This window comes from Salvelinus fontinalis, unplaced genomic scaffold, assembly GCF_029448725.1.
Source record: "Salvelinus fontinalis isolate EN_2023a unplaced genomic scaffold, ASM2944872v1 scaffold_0144, whole genome shotgun sequence".
Classification (NCBI taxonomy): Eukaryota; Metazoa; Chordata; class Actinopteri; order Salmoniformes; family Salmonidae; genus Salvelinus; species Salvelinus fontinalis.
Genome location: NW_026600353.1, coordinates 70,617 through 96,666, shown reverse-complemented (window position 1 = coordinate 96,666; position 26,050 = coordinate 70,617). Strand labels below are relative to the sequence as shown.

At 44.9% G+C, this 26,050-nt stretch overlaps 1 protein-coding gene across 2 annotated transcripts; it reads left to right on the top strand.

The window, feature by feature from the left end:
- Window positions 1–706: 706 nt before the first annotated feature.
- On the top strand, window positions 707–26,050 carry LOC129843486 (zinc finger protein 883-like). 2 transcript variants are annotated; one of them, XM_055912225.1, is made up of 4 exons: window positions 707–973; window positions 4,457–4,876; window positions 5,537–5,711; window positions 21,871–26,050. In XM_055912225.1, the coding sequence occupies exons 2-4, from the start codon at window positions 4,466–4,468 to the stop codon at window positions 23,298–23,300; spliced, it is 2,016 nt and encodes a 671-aa protein (XP_055768200.1). In that variant the 5' UTR covers window positions 707–973; window positions 4,457–4,465; the 3' UTR covers window positions 23,301–26,050. The 2 variants fall into 2 exon arrangements, with proteins under 2 accessions (XP_055768200.1, XP_055768201.1); XM_055912226.1 differs by having other exon boundaries at window positions 3,858–4,876.

Here is a 26,050-nt window from a genome sequence, read left to right as displayed (position 1 = left end):
TTGGTTGACGCATGCAACATTGTGATGAACGTCGGGAACCGAATCGCATAGGTGAAAGATATGTTCTGTTTGGCTCCCTGGTTTGCCTACTGCTGCTACTCCTTTAGGAGCTCAGAGCAATTATCTGCAGATCATTTACTAAATATTTATATAAAGAGGGTGAATCCTCAATGCAGAAACAAATAGTGGGGAGAGTGCGACAAGCTGATTTTTGTAGTGCTTTAAAAAGAGATCTAATTAGTCCAGGAAAAAAATATATTTGAAGGCGCATTTCATGATCGGACATAATGGTAGCCTACTTTTTTTGCGCTTTACGTTGGAGATAAAATATCTTATGGTTCTAGGTTGATTTTTAAGTATTTTGAGAGAAGAGCTGTTTGCGAGCCAAATTTAGCCGGCTCTTTTACTTGAACGGAGCCAGTGTTTTAGCAATGTTATATTAATTGTCCATGTTTTAATTCAAATGGATTACACATGATTATAGTAAATACATACCACTTTATAATAAGATCAAATACAAATCTCTTATGAACTTTGGAATTCCTTTTTACTTTACTTTACTATTTCTTAAGTGAACAAATAAAAATGCATCAAGTTTTACCTGAAGTGTAAGATTACAGTTACACGAAGCGTCATCCATGTATTTATTCAAAATAGAATATAAAAACTATGTCGATACTCGATTGCTGTGGCCTGCGTGACTGAACGTAATAACGTCAGTCAAAGCGGAAGTGGCTGCTAAAGATGGTAGCTGACAGAGTCGTGCTACGCATGTAGCCTTCAAGCGATATATTATTCTCTTAATAAACTAAATACAATATCCACAGGTCAACTTTGTTTTGACGTAAAGGATCATTAGCTGAAACTGAAGAGATATGGGTAGCTAGCTATCTACCTTTTCCATGTGGGGAAAAAAACGGTGGGCAGACGCTTGGTAGCTACCTAACGTTAGCTGTTTTCTACAAGGTACCTGGTAAGTTGGTAACTTATGTTCTACAACCGGATGTTTTTGTTCACCTATGAACGACGTAGCTGGGTTTTCAGCGTTCATATGACGATACTAATTCAAGTTTTGTGACGCAAATAAACACGACAGTGTGACTGTCACACAAACATTGTTGTTACTAACTAGTCCTTGGTGAACTTAGCTTTACACGTTAGCTAGCCAGATAATGCGCCGTTGCAAAGACGAGTAGGTCAAATCAACCATACAGTTTTATTTTCATTTCGATGCCTTTAAACGACGTTGTGAAATGCCGCAAGCAGTTGATTTGGTTGCGGCAATATTGACCTGACATGGGTGTTGCTAACTATTTTTAAGTAAGATTAGCTAGAGTACCACCGTATGAGTCGCAATACACATAAAGCCTAGCGGTCAAACAATGAAGTTTTTCCACCATTCACATTTCCCATATGGGATTTTTAGAAACACTTAAAATAAGGGCTTTGTTTCTTGTAGGCGTACCCTGGCGTGACATTTTGATAACCGTGTAACTCTCTTTAGGACAAGATGACTTATCAATATATTCTGCTCTATTTACTCTGTTTCAAATAATAATTTGTATCAAAGTAGATATGCAGGACTACAAGTCCCTGCAAGCTAACTTCATGTCATAGCTAGCTGACTCCTGTGCCAACAGGTATTGTGTCAATTTAAAACCTGCACAAGACAGTTCACAGAATTGTCAATTTAAAGAAATTACAATTTATTAATTACTACATTTAGCTAGCATTAGTTAATCCAAATATTATTACTTTTGCCTCAATTCGGCAGGCTCATCCAGATCATCATGGCATTTATAGTTCCTTATGATAGCCACATTTATCGTTACATTTTTAGGGGGTAAATACAGGCGACTATATTGATAAGAGTCACCTTGTCCTAGAGAGATTTACACTTATCAAAACGTCACGTCAGGGTAAGTCTACACAAACACAACCCTTATTTGAAGTGGTTCTAAAATCCCCTGTGGGGAAAATTAGTGGAACCATTTCCCTGTTTGATAACTAGGTTTTCTGGGTATTATGACTCATACTGTGGCACTCATAGTCATAAAACCATAGTCATAATATTTTTTTCACCATGAATTTGTGCATCTGGGATTTTAGAACTACTTTGTGTAGTCTTACCCTGGCGTGACCTTTTAATAACCTCACAAATCTTTAATGGACAAAGTCACTTTTATCAATGATTAGCATTGCTACTTTTGGAGAGCAAATTGAGGCAAATATTTTGATAAAATTCACCTTGCCCTAAGATAATTACACGGCTATCAAAGCGTCATGCCAAGTTGAGCTTACACCAAACACACAATTACTTTTTATTTTTTATTCACTATATGGAAACTGAATGGCGGGAAAACTATTGGAGCCATTTCTGTGTTTTTATGGTTATTTTAACTGTCCACTGTGCCGGACTATTGGCTCTTTGATTAGTCGCTAGATGGCGTTTTAACGTTGCCGTGGTGACGTCACAGAACCAATTTGCCTTATTGCAGCACAACTGCGTTCCCCGACGGAGCGTTTTCTACCCAACCCCATTTGTTATTTTCTGCTTCTCCAGCTCTCGTTTGCGGCAGAATTGAGTGGGAGAACTCGCTAAATGCTATCCCAACCATAGAAATCTTCAAAGTCAGTCTGAACTGTAGTTGAATTTGTCGCTAGCACCGTTTACCAATAAAAGTCAACTGGAGGGTTCTGAACACTCCCTAAATATAGCCACATAGTCGTTAAATTTCGCAACAGTAGGCAAATCATTGCGACATGTAATGGAAACGGCAGATATAGGATTTGACTTGCGTGATGGAAACTGCAGATATAGGATTTGTCTTTTGCCTAACTTTATTTGTGACAAATGATGATGAATAATTGATGATTGCCGTATACATTTAAAGGTACGTGATGTCATCGTGTAGCTCCACTCCACATTTTTAATTGTAACTAATAAAACATTTTCTTTGCAGGATAAGTATTGTCCTGACTTTCAAGAATATCTGAATTGCTTTACCTTGCTTTTTTTCTGATTGGCTGGATGCAAGTTTCACCATCCAATTATTTCAGATCTATGGGAGTGCATTCTATCCATGCTGGCTTTCGCCGGGGCTACCTGAGACATCGAACAGATGGGTGTGAGTAGGGCTGTTACGGTGATCGTATTACCCCCACACCGGTGGTCACGATGCCAGTTAAATTCCACGTGACCGTTTAGTCACAGTAATTAGGCTTCTCCGAGCTCTGATACTGCTGAGGGTCATTTAGTAGCCTACCAAACTTCTGAACTCCCTGGTACTCAGCACTCTATTGTCCCTCTAATCACTCTGACATCAATGCAAATGTGATCGAAAATCTAATCAAACACTTCATGTTGAGCAACATTTCTATAGGCTATGTAATTGCGTGAGAAAACAGTTTTGATGGACTATTAAAAAGAGGAGAATCCCATCAACGTTAACGTTAGCTGGTGAACGGTTCTTGTGGACTAGGAGACTAACGTTAATAATGAAAACATTACATAAACATACAGACTAAGGAAATACTGCTCTCTCTTATAAAGGGGCCTTGGACACTCACTTACCTTGACATGAAGAATCTAAATGTATTAAACAAGTCCCTTCGTTGTGTAGTCGATAAACTTGGAATTTCTTCTTAATTGTCATTTTGCGACGCCATCAAAAAATTCCAACCAAACATCTGAATCTCACAAATAGTGGAAGCCTCTTGTGGCTGATCTAGGATCAGCCTACACCTAGATCTACAGTAGTTGCATTAGGTGATGAGAAGAGAACACTGGTAAATGTCGTAAATAATCATATTACACTGTCAATACTGTGTTGTAATGTATCATTCTTCTATTACAGGTGTATGGACTTCCTGCTGTCTTCTTCTACTACAGGTCATCTAAAGTGTATGGACTTCCTGCTATCTTCTTCTTCTACTACAGATCATCTAAAGTGTATGGACTTCCTGCTGTCTTCTTCTACTACAGGTCATCTAAAGTGTATGAACTTCTTCTTCTACAGGTCATCTAAAGTGTATGGACTTCCTGCTGTCTTCTTCTACTACAGGTCATCTAAAGTGTATGGACTTCCTGCTGTCTTCTTCTACTACAGGTCATCTAAAGTGTATGGACTTCCTGCTATCTTCTTCTTCTACTACAGGTCATCTAAAGTGTATGGACTTCCTGCTATCTTCTTCTTCTACTACAGGTCATCTAAAGTGTATGGACTTCCTCCTGTCTTCTTCTTCTACTACAGGTCATCTAAAGTGTATGGACTTCCTCCTGTCTTCTTCTTCTACTACAGGTCATCTAAAGTGTATGGACTTCCTGCTGTCTTCTTCTACTACAGGTCATCTAAAGTGTATAGACTTCCTGCTGTCTTCTTCTACTACAGGTCATCTAAAGTGTATGGACTTCCTGCTATCTTGCCATTGACTGCATTGTTGTTGTTCCCAACAGCAGGACAACATGAGTGGAGAGAGGGAAACATTGTTGGATGAAATCGAACAGAGTTTATTTACTCTAACTAAGGACAATATACTTTACCTGTGTGAACGTTGTGGAATTGATGGCTCCCAAGTTAAAGGAAAGCACCATCGCTCATTGCGACGTAAAATCATGGAGGAAATGTGGGTAAATGCAGATTCAGTCAATTCGGAGGAGCAGGGAATGTCTTGGTTACTCCAACTGAAAGATGACATCAGAAAGATACATGAAGAATCTACTGTGGCACCCATGATTCCCGGCCAGTCTGATGATGACGATGCTACAACCTGCGGCGAGGAATGGGACATGCAGGACAATGATTGGTTTCCTAGCAACGGGCTGGAGGCGGAGTCATCTCCAGAGAGCCACACCCCGGAGCAGAGGGAGAGTGGTGTGAGTACATCCCAGTCAGAAAGTGTTTCTGGTTCTCAACAGTCTGTCTTGGATTCTTCTTGATTCAGACTCCTTCTATACTGTACATACATTGGAGGAGAATATCTGAGGTTCCTCCTCTTGGACTTTCTCCAACAATGCTTTTTGAGGAGGCAGAATAGCCCGATTGAGGAATCAAGGAAAGACTTGAGATTTCAAAATTCAGTTTGTCAAGATCACGTTCAGTGCTAAAATGCCAGCCGAGAAATAGCGCTCAGATTTTTTTTTAAACATACCCAAGAAAAATGTCCGCCTGTGCAACATGAACCTAGTAAGACCAGTTCTGTAGTCTGTGCAGTAGACTTAATACATTATCACAGAATATTGGCTATGTTTGGCCTGCCAATATTGTTCTTCTCAGACCATATCATATTTCAAAACTTGAGCTATGATAAAATAGATCAGTTGATGTATTACTTGCGAGGCAGAGCTGAGCATAAATTGAAATAATGTGCTTTTTTTATTTTACTTGACTGATGGTACCGGCATGGTGACCACTTCTTTAAATAAATAGGAGTGCAAGGCTTTATCGTTGGCATGGTGACCACTGCTTTACAAGTAGGAGTGTTTCCCTCCCTGCTTCATCTAGTCTCTTTCTGTCTCTATTTTTTGGATTTCCAGGACAAGCCTACTATGCCACCTTCCTCCCTCCAGTCTTTGGGTTGTACCTCTCCCAGGAGTGCCTTATTTCGGGGTCTGAAGAGGGCGTCTGTGTGGCTGGACGACTGCAGGAAAACACCCGGGCTGAGTGGAACTGTGAGAGGAGGAGATGAAGAGGGAGATTTGACTGATCAAAGTAAGTAGAAGGTTTTAGTGGTGTGTTGATGAGTTAATAATGTGGTCTGGAGGGTTAAGGGGTGTGTTGGTGTGTTGATAATGTGGTCTGGAGGGTTAAGGGGTGTGTTAATGTGTTGATAATGTGGTCTGGAGGGTTAAGGGGTGTGTTAATGTGTTGATAATGTGGTCTGGAGGGTTAAGGGGTGTGTTAATGTGTTGATAATGTGGTCTGGAGGGTTAAGGGGTGTGTTAATAATGTGGTCTGGAGGGTTAAGGGGTGTGTTGATGTGGTCTGGAGGGTTAAGGGGTGTGTTGATGCATTAATAATGTGGTCTGGAGGGTTAAGGGGTGTGTTGATGCATTAATAATGTGGTCTGGAGGGTTAAGGGGTGTGTTGATGTGTTGATAATGTGGTCTGGAGGGTTAAGGGGTGTGTTGATAATGTGGTCTGGAGGGTTAAGGGGTGTGTTGATAATGTGGTCTGGAGGGTTAAGGGGTGTGTTGATAATGTGGTCTGGAGGGTTAAGGGGTGTGTTGATAATGTGGTCTGGAGGGTTAAGGGGTGTGTTGATAATGTGGTCTGGAGGGTTAAGGGGTGTGTTGATGATGTGGTCTGGAGGGTTAAGGGGTGTGTTGATGCATTAATAATGTGGTCTGGAGGGTTAAGGGGTGTGTTGATGCATTAATAATGTGGTCTGGAGGGTTAAGGGGTGTGTTGATGTGGTCTGGAGGGTTAAGGGGTGTGTTGATAATGTGGTCTGGAGGGTTAAGGGGTGTGTTGATAATGTGGTCTGGAGGGTTAAGGGGTGTGTTGATAATGTGGTCTGGAGGGTTAAGGGGTGTGTTGATGCATTAATAATGTGGTCTGGAGGGTTAAGGGGTGTGTTGATGCGTTAATAATGTGGTCTGGAGGGTTAAGGGGTGTGTTGATGTGGTCTGGAGGGTTAAGGGGTGTGTTGATGTGGTCTGGAGGGTTAAGGGGTGTGTTGATGTGGTCTGGAGGGTAAAGGGGTGTGTTGATGCGTTAATAATGTGGTCTGGAGGGTTAAGGGGTGTGTTGATGTGGTCTGGAGGGTTAAGGGGTGTGTTGGTGTGTTAATAATGTGGTCTGGAGGGTTAAGGGGTGTGTTGATGCGTTAATAATGTGGTCTGGAGGGTTAAGGGGTGTGTTGATGTGGTCTGGAGGGTTAAGGGGTGTGTTGATGTGGTCTGGAGGGTTAAGGGGTGTGTTGATGTGGTCTGGAGGGTAAAGGGGTGTGTTGATGCGTTAATAATGTGGTCTGGAGGGTTAAGGGGTGTGTTGATGTGGTCTGGAGGGTTAAGGGGTGTGTTGGTGTGTTAATAATGTGGTCTGGAGGGTTAAGGGGTGTGTTAATAATGTGGTCTGGAGGGTTAAGTGGTGTGTTGGTGTGTTGATAATGTGGTCTGGAGGGTTAAGGGGTGTGTTGGTGTGTTGATAATGTGGTCTGGAGGGTTAAGGGGTGTGTTAATGTGTTGATAATGTGGTCTGGAGGGTTAAGGGGTGTGTTAATGTGTTGATAATGTGGTCTGGAGGGTTAAGGGGTGTGTTAATGTGTTGATAATGTGGTCTGGAGGGTTAAGGGGTGTGTTAATAATGTGGTCTGGAGGGTTAAGGGGTGTGTTAATGTGTTGATAATGTGGTCTGGAGGGTTAAGGGGTGTGTTAATGTGTTGATAATGTGGTCTGGAGGGTTAAGGGGTGTGTTAATAATGTGGTCTGGAGGGTTAAGGGGTGTGTTGATGTGGTCTGGAGGGTTAAGGGGTGTGTTGATGCATTAATAATGTGGTCTGGAGGGTTAAGGGGTGTGTTGATGCATTAATAATGTGGTCTGGAGGGTTAAGGGGTGTGTTGATGTGTTGATAATGTGGTCTGGAGGGTTAAGGGGTGTGTTGATAATGTGGTCTGGAGGGTTAAGGGGTGTGTTGATAATGTGGTCTGGAGGGTTAAGGGGTGTGTTGATAATGTGGTCTGGAGGGTTAAGGGGTGTGTTGATAATGTGGTCTGGAGGGTTAAGGGGTGTGTTGATAATGTGGTCTGGAGGGTTAAGGGGTGTGTTGATGCATTAATAATGTGGTCTGGAGGGTTAAGGGGTGTGTTGATGCATTAATAATGTGGTCTGGAGGGTTAAGGGGTGTGTTGATGTGGTCTGGAGGGTTAAGGGGTGTGTTGATAATGTGGTCTGGAGGGTTAAGGGGTGTGTTGATAATGTGGTCTGGAGGGTTAAGGGGTGTGTTGATGCATTAATAATGTGGTCTGGAGGGTTAAGGGGTGTGTTGATGCGTTAATAATGTGGTCTGGAGGGTTAAGGGGTGTGTTGATGTGGTCTGGAGGGTTAAGGGGTGTGTTGATGTGGTCTGGAGGGTTAAGGGGTGTGTTGATGTGGTCTGGAGGGTTAAGGGGTGTGTTGATGTGGTCTGGAGGGTAAAGGGGTGTGTTGATGCGTTAATAATGTGGTCTGGAGGGTTAAGGGGTGTGTTGATGTGGTCTGGAGGGTTAAGGGGTGTGTTGATGTGGTCTGGAGGGTTAAGGGGTGTGTTGATGTGGTCTGGAGGGTAAAGGGGTGTGTTGATGCGTTAATAATGTGGTCTGGAGGGTTAAGGGGTGTGTTGATGTGGTCTGGAGGGTTAAGGGGTGTGTTGATGCGTTAATAATGTGGTCTGGAGGGTTAAGGGGTGTGTTGATGTGGTCTGGAGGGTTAAGGGGTGTGTTGATGTGGTCTGGAGGGTTAAGGGGTGTGTTGATGTGGTCTGGAGGGTAAAGGGGTGTGTTGATGCGTTAATAATGTGGTCTGGAGGGTTAAGGGGTGTGTTGATGTGGTCTGGAGGGTTAAGGGGTGTGTTGGTGTGTTAATAATGTGGTCTGGAGGGTTAAGGGGTGTGTTAATAATGTGGTCTGGAGGGTTAAGTGGTGTGTTGATGCATTAATAATGTGGTCTGGAGGGTTAAGGGGTGTGTTGGTGTGTTAATAATGTGGTCTGGAGGGTTAAGGGGTGTGTTGGTGTGTTAATAATGTGGTCTGGAGGGTTTAGGGGTGTGTTGATGTGTTAATAAAGTGGGTTGGAGGGTTTAGGGGTGTGTTAATAATGTGGTCTGGAGGGTTAGGGGTGTGTTGGTGTGTTAATAATGTGGTCTGGAGGGTTAAGGGGTGTGTTGATGTGTTAATAATGTGGTCTGGGGGGTTAAGGGGTGTGTTGATGTGTTAATAATGTGGTCTGGAGGGTTAGGGGTGTGTTGGTGTGTTAATAATGTGGTCTGGAGGGTTAAGGGGTGTGTTGATGTGGTCTGGAGGGTTAAGGGGTGTGTTGGTGTGTTATTAATGTGGTCTGGAGGGTTAAGTGGTGTGTTGATGCATTAATAATGTGGTCTGGAGGGTTAAGGGGTGTGTTGGTGTGTTAATAATGTGGTCTGGAGGGTTAAGGGGTGTGTTGGTGTGTTAATAATGTGGTCTGGAGGGTTTAGGGGTGTGTTGATGTGTTAATAAAGTGGGTTGGAGGGTTTAGGGGTGTGTTAATAATGTGGTCTGGAGGGTTAGGGGTGTGTTGGTGTGTTAATAATGTGGTCTGGAGGGTTAAGGGGTGTGTTGATGTGTTAATAATGTGGTCTGGGGGGTTAGGGGTGTGTTGATGTGTTAATAATGTGGTCTGGAGGGTTAAGGGGTGTGTTGATGTGGTCTGGAGGGTTAAGGGGTGTGTTGGTGTGTTATTAATGTGGTCTGGAGGGTTAAGGGGTGTTAATGTGTTAATAATGTGGTCTGGAGGGTTAAGGGGTGTGTTAGTGTGTTAATAATGTGGTCTGGAGGGTTAAGGGGTGTGTTGGTGTGTTAATAATGTGGTCTGGAGGGTTAGGGGTGTGTTGGTGTGTTAATAATGTGGTCTGGAGGGTTAAGGGGTGTGTTGATGTGGTCTGGAGGGTTAAGGGGTGTGTTGGTGTGTTATTAATGTGGTCTGGAGGGTTAAGGGGTGTTAATGTGTTAATAATGTGGTCTGGAGGGTTAAGGGGTGTGTTAGTGTGTTAATAATGTGGTCTGGAGGGTTAAGGGGTGTGTTGGTGTGTTAATAATGTGGTCTGGAGGGTTAAGGGGTGTGTTGATGTGTTAATGATGTGGTCTGGAGGGTTAAGGGGTGTGTTGGTGTGTTAATAATGTGGTCTGGAGGGTTAAGGGGTGTGTTGATGTGGTCTGGAGGGTTAAGGGGTGTGTTGATGTGGTCTGGAGGGTTAAGGGGTGTGTTAATAATGTGGTCTGGAGGGTTAAGGGGTGTGTTGATGTGGTCTGGAGGGTTAAGGGGTGTGTTGGTGTGTTATTAATGTGGTCTGGAGGGTTAAGGGGTGTGTTAATGTGTTAATAATGTGGTCTGGAGGGTTTAGGGGTGTGTTGGTGTGTTATTAATGTGGTCTGGAGGGTTAAGGGGTGTGTTGATGTGGTCTGGAGGGTTAAGGGGTGTGTTGATGTGGTCTGGAGGGTTAAGGGGTGTGTTGGTGCGTTAATAATGTGGTCTGGAGGGTTTAGGGGTGTGTTAATAATGTGGTCTGGAGGGTTAAGGGGTGTGTTGGTGTGTTAATAATGTGGTCTGGAGGGTTAAGGGGTGTGTTGATAATGTGGTCTGGGGGTTAAGGGGTGTGTTGATGTGTTAATAATGTGGTCTGGAGGGTTAAGGGGTGTGTTGGTCTGGAGGGTTAAGGGGTGTGTTGATGTGGTCTGGAGGGTTAAGGGGTGTGTTAATGTGGTCTGGAGGGTTAAGGGGTGTGTTGATGTGGTCTGGAGGGTTAAGGGGTGTGTTGATGTGGTCTGGAGGGTTAAGGGGTGTGTTGGTGTGTTAATAATGTGGTCTGGAGGGTTAAGGGGTGTGTTGGTCTGGAGGGTTAAGGGGTGTGTTGATGTGGTCTGGAGGGTTAAGGGGTGTGTTAATGTGGTCTGGAGGGTTAAGGGGTGTGTTGATGTGGTCTGGAGGGTTAAGGGGTTTGTTGATGTGGTCTGGAGGGTTAAGGGGTGTGTTGATAATGTGGTCTGGAGGGTTAAGGGGTGTGTTAATGTGTTAATAATGTGGTCTGGAGGGTTAAGGGGTGTGTTGATGTGGTCTGGAGGGTTAAGGGGTGTGTTGATGTGGTCTGGAGGGTTAAGGGGTGTGTTGATGTGGTCTGGAGGGTTAAGGGGTGTGTTGATGTGGTCTGGAGGGTTAAGGGGTGTGTTAATGTGGTCTGGAGGGTTAAGGGGTGTGTTGATGTGGTCTGGAGGGTTAAGGGGTGTGATAATGTGGTCTGGAGGGTTAAGGGGTGTGTTGATGTGGTCTGGAGGGTTAAGGGGTGTGATAATGTGGTCTGGAGGGTTAAGGGGTGTGTTGGTGTGTTATTAATGTGGTCTGGAGGGTTAAGGGGTGTGTTAATGTGTTAATAATGTGGTCTGGAGGGTTTAGGGGTGTGTTGGTGTGTTATTAATGTGGTCTGGAGGGTTTAGGGGTGTGTTAATAATGTGGTCTGGAGGGTTAAGGGGTGTGTTGGTGTGTTAATAATGTGGTCTGGAGGGTTAAGGGGTGTGTTGATGTGGTCTGGGGGTTAAGGGGTGTGTTGATGTGTTAATAATGTGGTCTGGAGGGTTAAGGGGTGTGTTGGTCTGGAGGGTTAAGGGGTGTGTTGATGTGGTCTGGAGGGTTAAGGGGTGTGTTAATGTGGTCTGGAGGGTTAAGGGGTGTGTTGATGTGGTCTGGAGGGTTAAGGGGTGTGTTGATGTGGTCTGGAGGGTTAAGGGGTGTGTTGGTGTGTTAATAATGTGGTCTGGAGGGTTAAGGGGTGTGTTGGTCTGGAGGGTTAAGGGGTGTGTTGATGTGGTCTGGAGGGTTAAGGGGTGTGTTAATGTGGTCTGGAGGGTTAAGGGGTGTGTTAATGTGGTCTGGAGGGTTAAGGGGTGTGTTGATGTGGTCTGGAGGGTTAAGGGGTGTGTTAATGTGGTCTGGAGGGTTAAGGGGTGTGTTGATGTGGTCTGGAGGGTTAAGGGGTGTGTTGATGTGGTCTGGAGGGTTAAGGGGTGTGTTGATGTGGTCTGGAGGGTTAAGGGGTGTGTTAATGTGGTCTGGAGGGTTAAGGGGTGTGTTGATGTGGTCTGGAGGGTTAAGGGGTGTGTTGATGTGGTCTGGAGGGTTAAGGGGTGTGTTGATGTGGTCTGGAGGGTTAAGGGGTGTGTTGATGTGGTCTGGAGGGTTAAGGGGTGTGATAATGTGGTCTGGAGGGTTAAGGGGTGTGTTGATGTGGTCTGGAGGGTTAAGGGGTGTGTTGGTCTGGAGGGTTAAGGGGTGTGTTGATGTGGTCTGGAGGGTTAAGGGGTGTGTTGATGTGGTCTGGAGGGTTAAGGGGTGTGTTGATGTGGTCTGGAGGGTTAAGGGGTGTGTTGATGTGTTAATAATGTGGTCTGGAGGGTTAAGGGGTGTGTTGATGTGGTCTGGAGGGTTAAGGGGTGTGTTGGTGTGTTATTAATGTGGTCTGGAGGGTTAAGGGGTGTGTTGGTGTGTTATTAATGTGGTCTGGAGGGTTTAGGGGTGTGTTAATAATGTGGTCTGGAGGGTTAAGGGGTGTGTTGATGTGGTCTGGAGGGTTAAGGGGTGTGTTGATGTGTTAATAATGTGGTCTGGAGGGTTAAGGGGTGTGTTGATGTGGTCTGGAGGGTTAAGGGGTGTGTTGATGTGTTAATAATGTGGTCTGGAGGGTTAAGGGGTGTGTTAATGTGTTAATAATGTGGTCTGGAGGGTTAAGGGGTGTGTTGATGTGTTAATAATGTGGTCTGGAGGGTTTAAGGGTGTGTTGATGTGTTAATAATGTGGTCTGGAGGGTTAAGGGGTGTGTTGATGTGTTAATAATGTGGTCTGGAGGGTTAAGGGGTGTGTTGATGTGGTCTGGGGGGTTAAGGGGTGTGTTAATGTGGTCTGGAGGGTTAAGGGGTGTGTTAATGATGTGGTCTGGAGGGTTAAGGGGTGTGTTAATGCATTAATAATGTGGTCTGGGGGGTTAAGGGGTGTGTTGATGCATTAATAATGTGGTCTGGAGGGTTAAGGGGTGTGTTAATAATGTGGTCTGGAGGGTTAAGGGGTGTGTTAATAATGTGGTCTGGAGGGTTAAGGGGTGTGTTGATGTGGTCTGGAGGGTTAAGGGGTGTGTTGATGTGGTCTGGAGGGTTAAGGGGTGTGTTGATGTGGTCTGGAGGGTTAAGGGGTGTGTTGATGTGGTCTGGAGGGTTAAGGGGTGTGTTAATGTGGTCTGGAGGGTTAAGGGGTGTGTTAATGTGGTCTGGAGGGTTAAGGGGTGTGTTAATGTGGTCTGGAGGGTTAAGGGGTGTGTTGATGTGTTAATAATGTGGTCTGGAGGGTTTAGGGGTGTGTTGATGTGTTAATAATGTGGTCTGGAGGGTTAAGGGGTGTGTTGATGTGTTAATAATGTGGTCTGGAGGGTTAAGGGGTGTGTTGATGTGGTCTGGAGGGTTAAGGGGTGTGTTGATGTGGTCTGGGGGGTTAAGGGGTGTGTTAATGTGGTCTGGAGGGTTAAGGGGTGTGTTAATGATGTGGTCTGGAGGGTTAAGGGGTGTGTTAATGCATTAATAATGTGGTCTGGGGGGTTAAGGGGTGTGTTGATGCATTAATAATGTGGTCTGGAGGGTTAAGGGGTGTGTTAATAATGTGGTCTGGAGGGTTAAGGGGTGTGTTAATAATGTGGTCTGGAGGGTTAAGGGGTGTGTTGATGTGGTCTGGAGGGTTAAGGGGTGTGTTGATGTGGTCTGGAGGGTTAAGGGGTGTGTTGATGTGGTCTGGAGGGTTAAGGGGTGTGTTAATGTGGTCTGGAGGGTTAAGGGGTGTGTTAATGTGGTCTGGAGGGTTAAGGGGTGTGTTAATGTGTTAATAATGTGGTCTGGAGGGTTAAGGGGTGTGTTAATGATGTGGTCTGGAGGGTTAAGGGGTGTGTTGATGTGGTCTGGAGGGTTAAGGGATGTGTTAATGTGTTAATAATGTGGTCTGGAGGGTTAAGGGGTGTGTTAATGATGTGGTCTGGAGGGTTAAGGGGTGTGTTGATAATGTGGTCTGGAGGGTTAAGGGGTGTGTTAATGATGTGGTCTGGAGGGTTAAGGGGTGTGTTAATGATGTGGTCTGGAGGGTTAAGGGGTGTGTTAATGATGTGGTCTGGAGGGTTAAGGGATGTGTTAATGTGTTAATAATGTGGTCTGGAGGGTTAAGTGGTGTGTTGATGCATTAATAATGTGGTCTGGAGGGTTAAGGGGTGTGTTGATGCATTAATAATGTGGTCTGGAGGGTTAAGGGGTGTGTTGATGCATTAATAATGTGGTCTGGAGGGTTAAGGGGTGTGTTAATAATGTGGTCTGGAGGGTTAAGGGGTGTGTTGATGCATTAATAATGTGGTCTGGAGGGTTAAGGGGTGTGTTAATGTGGTCTGGAGGGTTAAGGGGTGTGTTAATGTGTTAATAATGTGGTCTGGAGGGTTAAGGGGTGTGTTAATAATGTGGTCTGGAGGGTTAAGGGGTGTGTTGATAATGTGGTCTGGAGGGTTAAGGGGTGTGTTAATAATGTGGTCTGGAGGGTTAAGGGGTGTGTTAATGTGTTAATGATGTGGTCTGGAGGGTTAAGGGGTGTGTTGATGTGTTGATAATGTGGTCTGGAGGGTTAAGGGGTGTGTTGATGTGGTCTGGAGGGTTAAGGGGTGTGTTGATGTGTTGATAATGTGGTCTGGAGGGTTAAGGGGTGTGTTAATAATGTGGTCTGGAGGGTTTAGGGGTGTGTTGATGTGTTAATAATGTGGTCTGGAGGGTTAAGGGGTGTGTTGATGTGTTAATAATGTGGTCTGGAGGGTTAAGGGGTATGTTGATGTGGTCTGGAGGGTTAAGGGGTGTGTTGATGTGGTCTGGAGGGTTAAGGGGTGTGTTGATGTGGTCTGGGGGGTTAAGGGGTGTGTTAATGTGGTCTGGAGGGTTAAGGGGTGTGTTAATGATGTGGTCTGGAGGGTTAAGGGGTGTGTTAATGCATTAATAATGTGGTCTGGGGGGTTAAGGGGTGTGTTGATGCATTAATAATGTGGTCTGGAGGGTTAAGGGGTGTGTTAATAATGTGGTCTGGAGGGTTAAGGGGTGTGTTGATGTGGTCTGGAGGGTTAAGGGGTGTGTTGATGTGGTCTGGAGGGTTAAGGGGTGTGTTGATGTGGTCTGGAGGGTTAAGGGGTGTGTTGATGTGGTCTGGAGGGTTAAGGGGTGTGTTGATGTGGTCTGGAGGGTTAAGGGGTGTGTTAATGTGGTCTGGAGGGTTAAGGGGTGTGTTAATGTGGTCTGGAGGGTTAAGGGGTGTGTTAATGTGGTCTGGAGGGTTAAGGGGTGTGTTAATGTGTTAATAATGTGGTCTGGAGGGTTAAGGGGTGTGTTAATGATGTGGTCTGGAGGGTTAAGGGGTGTGTTGATGTGGTCTGGAGGGTTAAGGGATGTGTTAATGTGTTAATAATGTGGTCTGGAGGGTTAAGGGGTGTGTTAATGATGTGGTCTGGAGGGTTAAGGGGTGTGTTGATAATGTGGTCTGGAGGGTTAAGGGGTGTGTTGATGTGGTCTGGAGGGTTAAGGGGTGTGTTAATGATGTGGTCTGGAGGGTTAAGGGGTGTGTTAATGATGTGGTCTGGAGGGTTAAGGGATGTGTTAATGTGTTAATAATGTGGTCTGGAGGGTTAAGTGGTGTGTTGATGCATTAATAATGTGGTCTGGAGGGTTAAGGGGTGTGTTGATGCATTAATAATGTGGTCTGGAGGGTTAAGGGGTGTGTTGATGCATTAATAATGTGGTCTGGAGGGTTAAGGGGTGTGTTAATGCATTAATAATGTGGTCTGGAGGGTTAAGGGGTGTGTTAATAATGTGGTCTGGAGGGTTAAGGGGTGTGTTGATGCATTAATAATGTGGTCTGGAGGGTTAAGGGGTGTGTTAATAATGTGGTCTGGAGGGTTAAGGGGTGTGTTGATAATGTGGTCTGGAGGGTTAAGGGGTGTGTTAATGATGTGGTCTGGAGGGTTAAGGGGTGTGTTGATAATGTGGTCTGGAGGGTTAAGGGGTGTGTTAATAATGTGGTCTGGAGGGTTAAGGGGTGTGTTAATGTGTTAATGATGTGGTCTGGAGGGTTAAGGGGTGTGTTGATGTGTTGATAATGTGGTCTGGAGGGTTAAGGGGTGTGTTAATAATGTGGTCTGGAGGGTTAAGGGGTGTGTTGATCTGGTCTGGAGGGTTAAGGGGTGTGTTGATGTGTTGATAATGTGGTCTGGAGGGTTAAGGGGTGTGTTAATAATGTGGTCTGGAGGGTTAAGGGGTGTGTTGATGTGTTGATAATGTGGTCTGGAGGGTTAAGGGGTGTGTTGATGTGTTGATAATGTGGTCTGGAGGGTTAAGGGGTGTGTTAATAATGTGGTCTGGAGGGTTAAGGGGTGTGTTAATGATGTGGTCTGGAGGGTTAAGGGGTGTGTTAATGTGGTCTGGAGGGTTAAGGGGTGTGTTAATAATGTGGTCTGGAGGGTTAAGGGGTGTGTTGATGCATTAATAATGTGGTCTGGAGGGTTAAGGGGTGTGTTGATGTGGTCTGGAGGGTTAAGGGGTGTGTTGATGAGTTAATAATGTGGTCTGGAGGGTTAAGGGGTGTGTTAATGATGTGGTCTGGAGGGTTAAGGGGTGTGTTGATGCATTAATAATGTGGTCTGGAGGGTTAAGGGGTGTGTTGATGATGTGGTCTGGAGGGTTAAGGGGTGTGTTGATGCATTAATAATGTGGTCTGGAGGGTTAAGGGGTGTGTTGATGTGGTCTGGAGGGTTAAGGGGTGTGTTGATGTGGTCTGGAGGGTTAAGGGGTGTGTTAATGTGGTCTGGAGGGTTAAGGGGTGTGTTGATGCATTAATAATGTGGTCTGGAGGGTTAAGGGGTGTGTTAATGTATTAATAATGTGGTCTGGAGGGTTAAGGGGTGTGTTGGTGTGTTAATAATGTGGTCTGGAGGGTTAAGGGGTGTGTTAATGTATTAATAATGTGGTCTGGAGGGTTAAGGGGTGTGTTGGTGTGTTAATAATGTGGTCTGGAGGGTTAAGGGGTGTGTTGATGTGGTCTGGAGGGTTAAGGGGTGTGTTGATGTGTTAATAATGTGGTCTGGAGGGTTAAGGGGTGTGTTAATGTGTTAATAATGTGGTCTGGAGGGTTAAGGGGTGTGTTGATGTGTTAATAATGTGGTCTGGAGGGTTTAGGGGTGTGTTGATGTGTTAATAATGTGGTCTGGAGGGTTAAGGGGTGTGTTGATGTGTTAATAATGTGGTCTGGAGGGTTAAGGGGTGTGTTGATGTGGTCTGGAGGGTTAAGGGGTGTGTTGATGTGGTCTGGGGGGTTAAGGGGTGTGTTAATGTGGTCTGGAGGGTTAAGGGGTGTGTTAATGATGTGGTCTGGAGGGTTAAGGGGTGTGTTAATGCATTAATAATGTGGTCTGGGGGGTTAAGGGGTGTGTTGATGCATTAATAATGTGGTCTGGAGGGTTAAGGGGTGTGTTAATAATGTGGTCTGGAGGGTTAAGGGGTGTGTTAATAATGTGGTCTGGAGGGTTAAGGGGTGTGTTGATGTGGTCTGGAGGGTTAAGGGGTGTGTTGATGTGGTCTGGAGGGTTAAGGGGTGTGTTAATGTGGTCTGGAGGGTTAAGGGGTGTGTTGATGTGGTCTGGAGGGTTAAGGGGTGTGTTGATGTGGTCTGGAGGGTTAAGGGGTGTGTTAATGTGGTCTGGAGGGTTAAGGGGTGTGTTAATGTGTTAATAATGTGGTCTGGAGGGTTAAGGGGTGTGTTAATGATGTGGTCTGGAGGGTTAAGGGGTGTGTTGATGTGGTCTGGAGGGTTAAGGGATGTGTTAATGTGTTAATAATGTGGTCTGGAGGGTTAAGGGGTGTGTTAATGATGTGGTCTGGAGGGTTAAGGGGTGTGTTGATAATGTGGTCTGGAGGGTTAAGGGGTGTGTTGATGTGGTCTGGAGGGTTAAGGGGTGTGTTAATGATGTGGTCTGGAGGGTTAAGGGGTGTGTTAATGATGTGGTCTGGAGGGTTAAGGGATGTGTTAATGTGTTAATAATGTGGTCTGGAGGGTTAAGTGGTGTGTTGATGCATTAATAATGTGGTCTGGAGGGTTAAGGGGTGTGTTGATGCATTAATAATGTGGTCTGGAGGGTTAAGGGGTGTGTTAATAATGTGGTCTGGAGGGTTAAGGGGTGTGTTGATGCATTAATAATGTGGTCTGGAGGGTTAAGGGGTGTGTTAATGTGGTCTGGAGGGTTAAGGGGTGTGTTAATGTGTTAATAATGTGGTCTGGAGGGTTAAGGGGTGTGTTAATAATGTGGTCTGGAGGGTTAAGGGGTGTGTTGATAATGTGGTCTGGAGGGTTAAGGGGTGTGTTAATGATGTGGTCTGGAGGGTTAAGGGGTGTGTTGATAATGTGGTCTGGAGGGTTAAGGGGTGTGTTAATAATGTGGTCTGGAGGGTTAAGGGGTGTGTTAATGTGTTAATGATGTGGTCTGGAGGGTTAAGGGGTGTGTTGATGTGTTGATAATGTGGTCTGGAGGGTTAAGGGGTGTGTTAATAATGTGGTCTGGAGGGTTAAGGGGTGTGTTGATGTGGTCTGGAGGGTTAAGGGGTGTGTTGATGTGTTGATAATGTGGTCTGGAGGGTTAAGGGGTGTGTTGATGTGTTGATAATGTGGTCTGGAGGGTTAAGGGGTGTGTTAATAATGTGGTCTGGAGGGTTAAGGGGTGTGTTGATAATGTGGTCTGGAGGGTTAAGGGGTGTGTTAATGATGTGGTCTGGAGGGTTAAGGGGTGTGTTAATGTGGTCTGGAGGGTTAAGGGGTGTGTTAATAATGTGGTCTGGAGGGTTAAGGGGTGTGTTGATGCATTAATAATGTGGTCTGGAGGGTTAAGGGGTGTGTTGATGTGGTCTGGAGGGTTAAGGGGTGTGTTGATGAGTTAATAATGTGGTCTGGAGGGTTAAGGGGTGTGTTAATGATGTGGTCTGGAGGGTTAAGGGGTGTGTTGATGCATTAATAATGTGGTCTGGAGGGTTAAGGGGTGTGTTGATGATGTGGTCTGGAGGGTTAAGGGGTGTGTTGATGCATTAATAATGTGGTCTGGAGGGTTAAGGGGTGTGTTGATGTGGTCTGGAGGGTTAAGGGGTGTGTTGGTGTGTTAATAATGTGGTCTGGAGGGTTAAGGGGTGTGTTAATGTATTAATAATGTGGTCTGGAGGGTTAAGGGGTGTGTTGGTGTGTTAATAATGTGGTCTGGAGGGTTAAGGGGTGTGTTAATGTATTAATAATGTGGTCTGGAGGGTTAAGGGGTGTGTTGGTGTGTTAATGATGTGGTCTGGAGGGTTAAGGGGTGTGTTAATAATGTGGTCTGGAGGGTTAAGGGGTGTGTTGATGTATTAATAATGTGGTCTGGAGGGTTAAGGGGTGTGTTAATGTATTAATAATGTGGTCTGGAGGGTTAAGGGGTGTGTTGGTGTGTTAATGATGTGGTCTGGAGGGTTAAGGGGTGTGTTGATGTGGTCTGGAGGGTTAAGGGGTGTGTTGATGTGGTCTGGAGGGTTAAGGGGTGTGTTGATGTGGTCTGGGGGGTTAAGGGGTGTGTTGATGCGTTAATAATGTGGTCTGGAGGGTTAAGGGGTGTGTTAATAATGTGGTCTGGAGGGTTAAGGGGTGTGTTGATGCATTAATAATGTGGTCTGGAGGGTTAAGGGGTGTGTTAATGTGTTAATAATGTGGTCTGGAGGGTTAAGGGGTGTGTTAATGTGTTAATAATGTGGTCTGGAGGGTTAAGGGGTGTGTTGATGCGTTAATAATGTGGTCTGGAGGGTTAAGGGGTGTGTTGATGTGGTCTGGAGGGTTAAGGGGTGTGTTAATGATGTGGTCTGGAGGGTTAAGGGGTGTGTTGATAATGTGGTCTGGAGGGTTAAGGGGTGTGTTGATGTGGTCTGGAGGGTTAAGGGGTGTGTTGATGTATTAATAATGTGGTCTGGAGGGTTAAGGGGTGTGTTGGTGATGTGGTCTGGAGGGTTAAGGGGTGTGTTAATGTGTTAATAATGTGGTCTGGAGGGTTAAGGGGTGTGTTGATGTGGTCTGGAGGGTTAAGGGGTGTGTTGATGTGGTCTGGAGGGTTAAGGGGTGTGTTAATAATGTGGTCTGGAGGGTTAAGGGGTGTGTTGATGTGGTCTGGAGGGTTAAGGGGTGTGTTGATGTGGTCTGGAGGGTTAAGGGGTGTGTTAATAATGTGGTCTGGAGGGTTAAGGGGTGTGTTGATGTGTTAATAATGTGGTCTTGAGGGTTAAGGGGTGTGTTAATGTGTTAATAATGTGGTCTGGAGGGTTAAGGGGTGTGTTAATGTGTTAATAATGTGGTCTGGAGGGTTAAGGGGTGTGTTGATGTGGTCTGGAGGGTTAAGGGGTGTGTTGATGTGGTCTGGAGGGTTAAGGGGTGTGTTAATAATGTGGTCTGGAGGGTTAAGGGGTGTGTTGATAATGTGGTCTGGAGGGTTAAGGGGTGTGTTGATAATGTGGTCTGGAGGGTTAAGGGGTGTGTTGATGTGGTCTGGAGGGTTAAGGGGTGTGTTGATGTGGTCTGGAGGGTTAAGGGGTGCGTTGATGCATTAATAATGTGGTCTGGAGGGTTAAGGGGTGTGTTGATGCATTAATGATGTGGTCTGGAGGGTTAAGGGGTGTGTTGATGCATTAATGATGTGGTCTGGAGGGTTAAGGGGTGTGTTGATGTGGTCTGGAGGGTTAAGGGGTGTGTTGATAATGTGGTCTGGAGGGTTAAGGGGTGTGTTGATGTGGTCTGGAGGGTTAAGGGGTGTGTTGATAATGTGGTCTGGAGGGTTAAGGGGTGTGTTGATAATGTGGTCTGGAGGGTTAAGGGGTGTGTTGATGTGGTCTGGAGGGTTAAGGGGTGTGTTGATGTGGTCTGGAGGGTTAAGGGGTGTGTTGATGATGTGGTCTGGAGGGTTAAGGGGTGTGTTAATAATGTGGTCTGGAGGGTTAAGGGGTGTGTTAATGTGTTAATAATGTGGTCTGGAGGGTTAAGGGGTGTGTTAATGTGGTCTGGAGGGTTAAGGGGTGTGTTGATAATGTGGTCTGGAGGGTTAAGGGGTGTGTTGATAATGTGGTCTGGAGGGTTAAGGGGTGTGTTGATAATGTGGTCTGGAGGGTTAAGGGGTGTGTTGATAATGTGGTCTGGAGGTTTAAGGGGTGTGTTGATAATGTGGTCTGGAGGGTTAAGGGGTGTGTTGATAATGTGGTCTGGAGGGTTAAGGGGTGTGTTGATGTGGTCTGGAGGGTTAAGGGGTGTGTTGATAATGTGGTCTGGAGGGTTAAGGGGTGTGTTGATGTGGTCTGGAGGGTTAAGGGGTGTGTTGATGTGTTAATAATGTGGTCTGGAGGGTTAAGGGGTGTGTTAATGTGGTCTGGAGGGTTAAGGGGTGTGTTGATGATGTGGTCTCGAGGGTTAAGGGGTGTGTTAATAATGTGGTCTGGAGGGTTAAGGGGTGTGTTGATGTGGTCTGGAGGGTTAAGGGGTGTGTTGGTGTGGTCTGGAGGGTTAAGGGGTGTGTTGGTGTGGTCTGGAGGGTTAAGGGGTGTGTTGATGTGGTCTGGAGGGTTAAGGGGTGTGTTGATGTGGTCTGGAGGGTTAAGGGGTGTGTTGATGTGGTCTGGAGGGTTAAGGGGTGTGTTGATGCGTTAATAATGTGGTCTGGAGGGTTAAGGGGTGTGTTGATGTGGTCTGGAGGGTTAAGGGGTGTGTTGATAATGTGGTCTGGGGGGTTAAGGGGTGTGTTGGTGTGTTAATAATGTGGTCTGGAGGGTTAAGGGGTGTGTTGGTGTGTTAATAATGTGGTCTGGAGGGTTAAGGGGTGTGTTAATGTATTAATAATGTGGTCTGGAGGGTTAAGGGGTGTGTTGGTGTGTTAATAATGTGGTCTGGGGGGTTAAGGGGTGTGTTAATGCGTTAATAATGTGGTCTGTAGGAGGAAGTAATATTGTTTTGACAACACAGCTGTGCGATTCAACTTCTCTAGGACTGATAGTTTATGATGAAGACTTGCACTGTATTCACTGTTTTATAATTGGTTTTGTTTACACAGGAGAGAGATATGACTATCCTGGATCCTCTGGGGCGCCTCAACAACATCCTGATGCTGATGAGGCAGAGAAAAGTTTATCCAGATCAGAACACCTCGAGAAACATGAATGGAGACCCACAGGGATGAAACATCACCGCTGCTCTGACTGTGAAAAGAGTTGCAAATCTTCATCAGAACTAAAAAAACACCAGAGAATCCATACAGGAGAGAAACCTTATAGCTGTTCCCAGTGTAGGAAGAGTTTTGCTCAGTTACAAGAACTGAAAGTACACCAGAGAACACACACAGGAGAGAAGCCGTATAACTGTGATCAATGTGGAAAGAGTTTTTGTTATTCAAACCAGTTTAAAGTACACCTGCAGAGACACACAGGCGAGAAGCCTTATAGCTGTTCAGACTGTGGCATAAGCGTTTGTACCTCAAGTCAGCTGTTATTGCACAAGCGAACCCACACAGAAGAGAAGCCTTACAGCTGCTTACTGTGTGAGAAAAGATTTTCGTCAAAATATAGTCTGAAATTACACCAGCGGGTCCACACTGGAGAAACAAATTATGGCTGCGATCAGTGTGAGAGTTTCACCTCGTCGGCAGACCTCAGAACTCACCAGAGAATCCACACTGGAGGGAAACCTCACCTCTGCTCTCAATGCGGGAAGCGATTCCGCCAACAATCGGGCTTGAAAAGCCACGAGAGGATTCACACAGGAGAGAAACCTTTCCAGTGTTCCCACTGTGGGAAGACATTCAGCCACAGGGCCACGTTTAAAGCACACCAGCGGACTCACACCGGAGAGAAGCCTTACCAATGCTCCCAGTGCAGGAGGAGTTTCTCCCAAATGGGCCACCTGAAAGTACACCAACAGACGCATGCTAAAGTGAGGTCTCACCTCTGCCCGCAGTGTGGTAAGGGGTACTACTCTCTAGACATCTACAATGCACACATGAGAACACACAACGGGGAGAAGACTCACCACTGCGCCGACTGTCCCAAGAACTTCCTCACCCTGACTCAGCTCAAAACACACCAGCGGACACACACAGGAGAGAAACCGTACGTCTGCGACCAGTGTGGGAAGAGCTTTGCCGAATCGGGAAGCCTGACTCTACACCAGCGCTCGCACACCGGGGAAAAACCTTACCACTGCTCTGAGTGCGGGAAGAGCTTTGCTCGCTCCGGGGCACTGAAGAAGCACCAGCTTACACACACTGGGGAGAAGCCTTACAGCTGTGGTCAGTGTGGGAAGAGGTTTCCCAGGTCAGATACTCTGGCTACACACATGAGAACACATACAGGAGAGAAGCCCTATAGGTGTGATCCATGTGGTGAGAGGTTCTCCTATCATAGGTGCCTGGTGAAACACATGAAAACACATGTAGGAGATACACCAGCCCTCGAGCGACCAATCACCCTAGGCCTCGGGGTTGAATGACCTATCCATCAACCAATCACACCAGGCCTAGGGTAAAATATGAACAGCATGGTAGCAATTGAAAGAAAAACGTTGAGGGCACAACAGTTCACCTGACACAAGACTGAATCCAAATATTACTGTTGATTTGATATTTTCTGTACTTTAGGCCACATTGATAACATGTTACTGAACAGCCATTGCGTTCCAATTTCAACCTGTATACGGGTATGAGTGTAAAGGGTTAATGGCATGTAATAATATTGTTAGTATTATTATTCTATATTGTTATTATTATGGGTTCGTTGCTGAGTGTTGTATTTGTGCTATATTTCTTGAAATGATTTCAGAATGTGTTGACCCTGATTTGTTAGATACTCCCCCGCCCCCAGCATTTACAAGCTGAGTTGTTATGTTGTTGACTTGATTGTACATTCAGGACGTTTCTAAATATCTGTTTTATACCAGGTTCTAACGTGCATCCTTTTGTCCTGATCTTGTCCACATTCTGATTTTGACCACATTTTAAGACGGGTGTAAACAATCAAAAGACACCATTGCCATCAGATCTTCCTGCCTACCCCCGGAGGTATTCAGGCACACATTGTGCTGATGGATCTGGACAGTGGAACCATTTTTAAAACATAATTATTCCGACCCTCTAAAATCATTGACAGGTGTCACCGTTGACTTATAGCATCAATGTGTCAAATAACTCAAGTAGGCAGCATCGATGTGTTTTAAAATATTATTATGAAAGAGTACCTGTCAAATAACTTGCATTCAGGTAGGGGCCAGGAAATCTGGTCACAATGTGGACACAGTGGACGGATAAGAGACACATTTTAATACCATGTGTAGACGTATGTCTGAAAATGTGGGCACAATCAGAATGTGGAGTTATATTAGAACCAAGTATAAACAAATCTGTGTCATAGTCCCAAATGCCACCCTGTTCACTAGGACATACACTACTGTTCAAAAGTTTGTGGTCACTTAGAAATGTCCTTGTTTTTGTCCATTTTTAAAATAACATCAAATTGATCAGAAATACACTGTAGACATAGTTAATGTTGTAAATCACTATTGAAGCTGGAAATGGCTGTTACAAAAAAAAAATGGAATATCTACATAGGCCCATTATCAGCTACCATCACTCCTGTGTTCCAATGGCATGTTGTGTTAGCTAATCCAAGTTTATCGTTTTAAAAGGCTAATTGATCATAAGAAAACCTTTTTGCAATTATGTTAGCACAGCTAAAAACTGTTGTCCTGATTTAAAGAAGCAATAGAACTGGCCTTTAGACTATTTGAGAATCTGGAGCATCAGCATTTATGGGTTTGATTACAGGCTCAAAACGTCCAGAAACAAACTTTCTTCTGAAACTCGTCCGTCTATTCTTGTTCCGAGAAATGAAGGCTATTCCATGCGAGAAATTGCCAAGAAACTGAAGATCTCGTACAACACTGTGTACTACTCCCTTCACAGAACTTCTATTCTGGCTCTAACCAGAATAGAAGCTAACACAACGTGCCATTGAAACACAGGAGTGATGGTTGCTGATAGTGGGCCTCTGTAAACCTATGTAGATAATCCATACAAAATTAGCTGTTTCCAGCTACAATAGTCATTTACAACATTAACAATGTCTACACTGTATTTCTGATCCATTTGATGTTATTTTAAACAAGGACATTTCTAAGTGACCCCAAACTTTTGAACAGTAGTGTATGTTTATATATAGAGCTACAGTCGTAGTCCCAAATGGAACCCTATTCACTAGGACATATATAAAGCTACAGTCGTAGTCCCAAATGGAACCCTATTCACTAGGACATATATATAAAGCTACAGTCAGTTGTAGTCCCAAATGGAACCCTATTCACTAGGACATATATAAAGCTACAGTCGTAGTCCCAAATGGAACCCTATTCACTAGGACATATATATAAAGCTACAGTCAGTCGTAGTCCCAAATGGAACCCTATTCACTAGGACATATATATAAAGCTACAGTCAGTCGTAGTCCCAAATGGAACCCTATTCACTAGGACATATATATAAAGCTACAGTCAGTTGTAGTCCCAAATGGAACCCTATTCACTAGGACATATATATAAAGCTACAGTCAGTTGTAGTCCCAAATGGAACCCTATTCACTAGGACATATATATAAAGCTACAGTCAGTTGTAGTCCCAAATGGAACCCTATTCACTAGGACATATATATAAAGCTACAGTCAGTTGTAGTCCCAAATGGAACCCTATTCACTAGGACATATATATAAAGCTACAGTCAGTCGTAGTCCCAAATGGAACCCTATTCACTAGGACGTGTATATATAAAGCTACAGTCGTAGTCCCAAATGGAACCCTATTCACTAGGACATAAATATAAAGCTACAGACAGTCGTAGTCCCAAATGGAACCCTATTCACTAGTACATATATATAAAGCTACAGTCAGTCGTAGTCCCAAATGGAACCCTATTCACTAGGACGTGTATATATAAAGCTACAGTCATAGTCCCAAATGGAACCCTATTCACTAGGACATATATAAAGCTACAGTTGTAGTCCCAAATGGAAGCCTATTCTCTAGGACATATAATGCACTACATTTGACCAGAGTCCTATGGGAATAGTATCTTGTCATTTTGGGTTTCATCAAAAGACAAAATTGTCTTTATTACTGTGCCGGTGTACAAGTAGAGTTATTCAGTTATCTATTACTCCCAAGTTGTCAATAAAAAAAAGACATTGACTAACAA